Source organism: Malus domestica, chromosome 17 (assembly GCF_042453785.1).
Source record: "Malus domestica chromosome 17, GDT2T_hap1".
Lineage (NCBI taxonomy): Eukaryota > Viridiplantae > Streptophyta > Magnoliopsida > Rosales > Rosaceae > Malus > Malus domestica.
The window spans coordinates 25,875,816-25,884,230 of record NC_091677.1 but is presented as its reverse complement, the minus strand read 5'-3'; the positions used below and the strand labels follow the sequence as shown (position 1 = coordinate 25,884,230).

Below are 8,415 nucleotides of genomic sequence, written 5' to 3'. Positions count from 1 at the left end.
TTGGATTCTTCCAAAAGTGGCATCAGGATTTGCTGCTAGGTTCAACAAAAGGCTGGCTATCAGGCCAAACTTGGCCAGCCTGATGCCCATATAATTTGTAGCCGTTGGATTCTTCCAAAAGTGGCCTCAGGATTTGCTGCTTGGCCCAGCAAACGGCCGGTTGTCAAGTCAAACTTGGCCAGCCTGATGCCCTTTTGACTATGTTTCGGCCTGGTGGGCTCTATTAATTTTTAGCTTAGCCTTTGGTTAGAGTTGGATTTTATTCAAATCAGGCCATTTTTTGGCCCTTTAGCCATTTAACCCTCTCCATTGGAGATGGCTTTAGCCCTTTTTTTGGAGCCCAATTCCTCATTTGTAATAATTTATTCAAATTTAACTGTTATATTTGAAATATCCAACGATAGTTTAATTAAATTAACTAATAAATTTAAGGTACAAACTTAAAACTAATAAATTATTGAGGAGACTATGTTTTATTCCATTCGGTTGGATTGGATAGTATATGAGTATGTTCTGATACTATTCATTTAAAAATATTTTTTTGCAGGACTATAATTCTGAATAAGGCTATGTTTAGCATTTTCGGTTAGAGATGGCCTAACTTATTACCCATTGTATAGTCCTATTCTAATTCTTTATTGTATTTCATATTTCTTAGCACATTTTGTAGCCCTATATATTTACCTTTATGTTGGAGAATTTATTACTACGGCAAATGATGGTTTCAGATCCCCCTCACAATTTGCAGAAGTTTTCGAAACAGCGAAGAGATTATCAAAGCTTTCTCCTTAAAAGCTCTAGGAACTGAGACGATTAACGGAATCTTTGTGACGAATAGAAATTCTTTAATGTTCTCTTCTTGCTGCTTTATTGATCAAAAAGTTCATGGGTTTAACCAAATTATGTTCAAAAACTTCTGTTAGTCCCTTGTTGTACGCTTACATCTCAAACTTGAGGTCCGAAGCACATGATGTCACAATACTTCGGGAATTTTTATTTTCATTACAGTTTGTAGAGACAATTTCAAGATCAAATCCATGAAAGGAAAGGTGGACGTGCTTATTATGAGAGTTTACATTACATGTGAACTTTATCTCTTTTTGTGCATGTATGTTATGGATACGAAATTGAGAGGACAGACGTTCACAAAAAAGTTCTAAGAGTTAAATGGACGATCATATTACATGTGCCATAAGATTAGCATTGACTATAGGACCATTTGGCAGAAAAACATTCCTTCTTTCTTCATTGCAGAACAGAATTTTGAACAAACGAATTCCTTTATTTATAGTATACTAAAAAAAATCACCCTGTACGGGTTCGTTATAAGAAACAGATACAAAATTATTTAGAACAAAAGAGAGACTAAGATCAAATTCCATTTACTTTTGTACTATCAAGATAGACAATATAAAAAAGGTTGGATCACCAATATAGTAATTAATTAGGACCGGCGATGTCTTCATGGTAACTAAAAGAGCAAACCCACGATAAGAGCAGCGGCCGACAAAGAGAAACTAGCCAAAACAGCAGGTGAAGAAGAGCCCAGCGGAGGCGGCGACCCCGGGGTGATGTTCACGGTGGGTACTCCTCCATTCATGGATGGTGATGAAACTGGGACTGGTGCGCAAGCAGCAGGGTCATTTGATGTAGGGGAAGGGCTAGTTGGAGGGGTGTTAGTAGTAGAGGGTGGTGGTGGTACAGAAGGTGCGGCACCTGGGGAGGCAGCTGAGACGGTGATGGCTAGTTTCTGGCCCGACTGGCAATGACGGCCATAAGTGCAGATGTAGTAGTGGTCGCCTGAAGAGGTGAGAGTGATGTTTGCTGGGCCAGTTGTGATAGCCGTGCCAATTGGGTTTTCCGAACTGCATGAGTCGAATGATGCTTTGGGTACTTCTTGTACATCGTGTGCGTTGGTGGCGAAGTTGAAAACTGGAGACATAATTAAGAAACATCAAATGTGAGAAACATGAGTGATGGATAGTTTACCTTGGAATAATTTCAAGGCTAGAGGAAATTAATTGAAACTTTATTTGATAATTATTGTCGATCATGTGCTCTTATTTTACAGAAATACTCGTGGATTCACTTCAAATATACATATATATATATATATATGTATTAATGTGATCAGTAAATGCGGAGTCCTAACTGGGTCTGTCTAGCTGGTTCATTTGAAGAAGAGTGTTACACTAATGAGTTCACGAAGTTATTAACTTAATGAAGAAGACGATGGAAATCAGAAGAGAAGCGAATCTTACTGAGAGTATCACCAACAACGAACTTGTTACTTGCAGCCCAAGTGACATACTCTTGTTCACCAGATTGAGGGATGGTCCAACCTATGCTTCCTCCCACCACATGTCCCGTCTGTGCTGCAACATTTTGCAGGAACACAGCCACAACTACACCGAAAACAATCACCATCTTGCTCTCCATCTATCTAGCTCTGTTTCTCTCTATATCTCTCTAGGAAAATTGTGTAGGAGGCTGTGATTACTAAAGCAAATTGATTTGTTTTAGGTAATCGCTGATAAGAGTGTATGGCAAGGATACATGAATTGAAGCCTATAAATAGAGAGGTAGGGAAAGCTGAAGAGTGTAATGAAAAAGCAAGACTTGGTAGAGTCTTAGACACGGCTGCCTTGAACAACAATAAGAAGATGCATGGGAAGTCGGTCATCTTAACTTTGATTTCTGGTGCATGTTAGACTATTCTAGTCTATTATGTTGTACCGAGACCCAAAGTGGAAAGTTCCAACCTTCTTTCATATCATACTACATTTCATGAAAAGACTTGTTCTCTTTTTCTTTTTGCTGTTTAATGATGCTCGACTTTCTCTCATTAGTAGGTTCTTAAAGTAATAACCTAATTATTATCGGGTTGAAGAATTCTTGTGATGTACATGGTCGTATAGTCTAACGTGATAAACTTGGGGGACCCGCCTAAACTTCCAAATTCCAGGATTTTGGAGCTTTCCTTGGCTTCAATTTTCACTCTTATGTAAAAAAAAAAAAATAGAAATTATTACGAAAGATCAATCTACAACAAATGAACAAGCTTTCTGATACAATGCTTCCCTTTTAACCAACTTCTACCGAGTTTTAAACTAACAGTTTTGGCCCTCCACGCTCACTGAACAAACTAACAAATTTTCAACAACAATTTGAAAAATAATTTGTTTGAATCATTGCAATACAATGTAGAATGTGAAGAAGTTGAGGTAAAATGAATAGGAGGTGTATGGGAATAGCCTAACTTGCTTATAAGCACATGCAAGGTCTTCTTTTTTCCAATGTGGGATAACACCTTATGGATGGCAAATTTTCAAGTATAACACATGGACAACACAAATCGGATGACCTGAAGCACGCCAGGCTGTTGGGCTTTCTTACACATGACAACATACTCAGATAAAATTCCACCATAAAACAAATTAAATTTCTTCAAAATGTACCTATGCTCATCAAATAAGTTTTTTGAGAGATCACTCAATAGAAAGGGATTCCATAACTAGGAAAACTTACATTCCTATTTCAATATTGTAATCTTCAAAAGCGCGGAGATTTTAATTTTTAACAACAATAAATTTGGTCAAATCACATTTTCCTCTACATGGACCTGACAAATGGGTCGTGATGTTGGTTCGTGTTAACTCATTATTTTAACACATCATATCATGTCTTTCCATTCAGCTTACAGGATAAAAAATTCAAACACAAACAAAGCCCGTTAAAGTAGTAGGTGACATGGCCCAGCTCCCGTCCAGCCAACTGAAAATGTAGCAGTAAAAAGACATCGAGAATTCGTCTAGGAGTTTAATCTGGGAATTATATTTGGACAAGGAAGACATTAGACGTCTTTGTTTATCGATATATAAATGTCAATAAAAGAAATTCGTGTTTGATGATAATGTTTTGTAATATATATTTTAAGATGATGGGATGGTGGTGGAGATGATTGCAACGAGGGTTGTGCAATTAGAAACAGTGGTGGTGGTAACAATAATGGTGGGATATGAGTGGTGATAATAGCGGGGTGGGGACATGAATGGTGGCAGCTAAGGATCACTGGAGGCACCTAAGTTTAGTGAGAAAAAAAAATTATGATATTATAGAAGGTGCAATGCAAATAAATTTTTTTTTAGTACATCGATATTTTTACACTAAGGGAAAAAGAGAATTCGACAAAGCCACACAATGGACAACCTAATTTGATATCGAATTCGTCATCACGAGATTCAAACCTAATACTTCTCATTTCCAAGTGAAGAGGATACTACCAGACCATAGTACTAAGTGACATGCAAATAACATATTGATTATATTATTTATGCTCCTTTTAATGAAACACATATAAAAAGACATGTGGAGATTGAACTTGCCATAATTGCACTACTTTCAGTTTATATTCTGAAATAGCCCATCATTGTAAAAGCATTTCTCCAAGTTGTGAAGTTGTGGCTTTGTGCAGTTTAAGGAAAAAGAAAAAGCAAATGAAATTATAGACGATATTTTATTATGATAATTTTTTTTTTCTTAAGTATAAGTAGATGTTAAGGTCTCTTCCACTAAAAAAAAACTCTAACTCCGTCCATGAATGGGAGGGGCAATGGTAGTAGGAATGCTCACATCACCGGTGATGATGGTGGCGAAGAATGGTAGTGGCAACAATGGTGGTTGAGAGGTGGTGTGGATGATAGCGACGGAGATATGGTGAAGGCGGTGGTGAGATAGTGGTGGGGATTGTGGTAGTTGAGATAATAATGGTAGTGACAGCAATAGCAGTTAAGATGTTAGGTTGACGAATATGGTGAATATATATGGTGGTGGTGTCTATACGAACTTTCTTCTTCTTTTCTTTTGAACAACGATATTATCTACACTAAGGGGTGGGAGAATGGGTTAAGCCTCACAATGGGCTAGCAATAATATGGTTCAAATTCGTCTTTGGCAAGAATCGAACTTAAGACCTCTCACTTACCAATAAAGAGGAATACCACTAAACCGTAGTACTAAATAACTATGGTGGTGGTGAATATGAACTTTCTTCTTCTTTTTTTCTTCTTTTTTTAAACAATAACGTTTAATAACTAAGTATGTCTTGCTTGATGTTTTACTAAAACTAAGTATTGTCTTTGGTTTTTTCCATTTATGAGTTTGTTCTTAAAAACCAACATATCAAATGTTGAGAGTTGATGATGTGAGGACAAAATGTCCCACATCAGTGGGATAGATCAATGCAAAGGCTTATAAGATGTTGGGCTACTCTTGATATTGTCAATTGGTTTATGGTAGAACACCGACTTTTTCATGGTATCAAAGTCAAGTTGACCCTTATGTGAAAGCTCAAGGGCCGCACATTTTCACACATCACCCAATTTGTTGTCCACATGTAGGCTTAAAAATTAGTCACACATAAGGGGGCCTATTGAGAGTTAATAATGTGAGGACAAAATGACCCACACCGATGAGGTGTAGACCAAGGCAAGGGCTGATAAGATATTGAGCTATTTTCCATATTATCAATTGATTTTATAGTAAAACCCTAATTTCTTCATCAAAGACATTTTACACTCGTTTTTTGTATTTTGTAAAATGAATAGTGGGAGTTGAGAAAATAGTGACAGCAATAGCAGTTAAGAGTAAGACGATAGGTGTGACCATCATGGTAATATTGGTGCTTGTGTATATGAACTTTCTTCTTAAACAGTAATTTTGTTTAATAATTAAGTGTACATGTCTTGCTTGATGTTTTACTAAAACTAAATATTGTCTTTAGTTTTTATTTTTATTTTATGAGTTTGTTCTTAAAAACCAAGGTATCAAAGACATTTTACACTCGTTTTTTTTTGTATTTTGTATAATGATTTTTTTTAACACCATACAGACAAGTTTAACGTTCGAAGTTCCAACATAGTGCATAACAATATTTTCAACTACAAGAATTCCTTTATTAATAGCACACTCCAAAAAATCATCACTGTTCTGTTATACAAAACCGATACAAAAATAAAAAAGAGATTAAAATAAATAACGATTTACCCTGCCCTATCAAGAAAGAAAATATATAAAAAATAAAAAAAAATAGGAAAAATTTGAAAGAGACCCAATTTTATAGCCCATCTTTTGAAATAGGTCCAATTTTTAGTCCAATTGGACCCATATCAAAAGACCCCAAAAAAATATTGGATGACCAAATGCGGATGTCTACTGCACCTAAAAGAACAAACCCACGACAAGAGCCAAGGAGGATAAAACGAAGCTAGCTAAAACAACATGTGAAGAAGAACCCAACGGAGGCAGCGACCCAGGGGTGGTGTTCACGGTGGGTACTCCACTCATGGAAGGCGATGGAGCCGGGACAGGTTCACAAGCAGCAGGGTCGTTTGATGTGGGGGAAGGGGTAGTTGGAGGGGTGTTAGTTGTAGAGGGCGGTGGCGGCACAGAAGGTGCGGCACCTGGGGAGGCAGCTGAGACGGTGATGGCTAGTTTCTGTCCCGACTGGCAATGGCGGCCATAAGTGCAGATGTAGTAGTGGTCGCCTGCGGAGGTGAGAGTGATGTTTGCTGGGCCAGTTGTGATGGCTGTGCCAATTGGGTTTTCGGAACTGCATGAGTCGAAAGATGCTTTGGGTACTTCTTGTACATCGTGTGCGTTGGTGGCGAAGTTGAAAACTGGAAAATTATTAAGAAACATCAAATGTGAGAAAACTTAATTGATGGATAGTTACCTCGAAACAATCACAGTTGCACACTATTAGTACCAACTGATTGGTCCAGCTCGTTTATTTGAAGTTTGCATTACACTAATGAGTTCATGAAGTAATTAATTTAATGAAGACGGAGATGGAAAATAGATGAGAAGAGAAAATACCCAGAGTATCACCAACTACGAACTTGTTACTTGCAGCCCAAGTGACATACTCTTGTGCACCAGATTGAGGGATGGTCCAACCTATGCTGTCTCCCACCACATGTCCTGTCTGCGCTGCCGCACTCTGCAAAAATACTGCAACTACAAATCCAAAAACAATCACCATCTTGCTCTCCATCGACTAAATTTCTTTACTTCTACGGAAATTGTGTATTGTTGTTGTAGGTGATCACTGATGAGAGTGTGTGGCAAGGATACTCGAATTGAAGCCTATAAATAGAGAAGGAAAAGCTGACGAGTAAAGAAAAAGCAAGTTAGACTTGTTGCAGTCTACGCGGCTGCCTTGAGAAAGAACAATGAGAACATGCATATTGTGAAGCCGGTCATCTTTGCTTGTTTGCTTGGTCCATGTCGGTCTTCCGTGTGGAACATAGTTACAAAGTGGAAAGTTCCCACTTTTTCTTTTTCTTGTTTCTGTTTAATGATGCTTGACCTTCTCTAATTAGTACGTCAAAATTAAGGGTTCTTTTAAGTAATAAATCCTAATTAATTATTGGTTTCAAGAATATGTACAGGGTATAATTCAACGTCACTAAAATTTTGGTGAACCTCCCAAACTTCAAAATTCCAAGATTTCAAAACTTTAATTCTTGGCTTAAACCCGTATGGTTTTTTTTTTTTTTTTTTTTTTTGGTAAGCTAAAAAGATGCTTTATACATAAGTTAGAAGTAAAAAGTTTTTGATGAAAATAAAATATCATGCTTATTTTAAACGTAATAGCTTTCATACAACAGTTTTTAAAAGTAGCATGTATTTGCATTTGAAAGTTGTTTTCATAAAAAGTGGAGCCAAACCGTTCTAGAATAAGCTTTGCGATTTGATTCCCCTTATCTCTTTATCGCTTCACCATGACAATTTTTTACTTTGTCTCATATTTTTTGAAACTACACTAGTTATTTGATTCTCCTTTTCGCGGATACGTAATCCTTTTCGGATTCAATCATGCCCCATTCGTAAACACCCATTTTTATTCAATGAAAGAGTTTTCAGAGTTACTCACATATGCTACATGTTTGTTCGTTATTTTCTTTTGCATTGAATGGAATACCCTAAAATTCCTTAAATAACACACAACTTTGAAACTTAATGTAATCGCAAGTTTAAAATTCAAACTAATAGGGTCATAGGTGTCTCCTTTAGCCCATTATGTAGTGTTTGGTTAGCAGCTTGGGAGGCTCGAGTCATATTAAGTGCGGTTACGATCGGCGAGCTACAGGCATGGGGACATGACCCCTTGACTCGAAAGTCCAATGCACCATCCGGCTTTCGGAAAGATTATACAACCTAAGGGTTGTGGGTTATAACATTCAACCTGGGCTTTACACCATTCGAGGGAATGATGGAAATGGCAATATGGAATCGGGAATCATCCGAGGGGTGGCTTTGAGTCCCAACCCTGAGTACGATTACTTTTATCTCGGACGACCGTACTAAGTCAAGTGCATTATGCAACACCATGACAAGGTCTGAAAAAGGCAC

At 37.4% G+C, this 8,415-nt stretch overlaps 2 protein-coding genes across 2 annotated transcripts; both read right to left on the bottom strand.

The window, feature by feature from the left end:
• Window positions 1–1,261: 1,261 nt before the first annotated feature.
• On the bottom strand, window positions 1,262–2,685 carry LOC103409584 (umecyanin-like). The gene is made up of 2 exons (XM_029097521.2): window positions 2,262–2,685; window positions 1,262–1,932 (listed from the first exon to the last, which is right to left on the bottom strand). The coding sequence occupies exons 1-2, from the start codon at window positions 2,437–2,439 to the stop codon at window positions 1,472–1,474; spliced, it is 639 nt and encodes a 212-aa protein (XP_028953354.1). The 5' UTR covers window positions 2,440–2,685; the 3' UTR covers window positions 1,262–1,471.
• Window positions 2,686–5,932: 3,247 nt separating this feature from the next.
• LOC103437268 (cucumber peeling cupredoxin-like) lies at window positions 5,933–7,210 on the bottom strand. Its single transcript, XM_008375741.4, has 2 exons — window positions 6,877–7,210; window positions 5,933–6,677 (listed from the first exon to the last, which is right to left on the bottom strand). Exons 1-2 carry the CDS (start codon window positions 7,052–7,054, stop codon window positions 6,220–6,222), a joined length of 636 nt encoding a protein of 211 aa, XP_008373963.2. The 5' UTR covers window positions 7,055–7,210; the 3' UTR covers window positions 5,933–6,219.
• Between the last annotated feature and the right edge of the window lie 1,205 nt (window positions 7,211–8,415).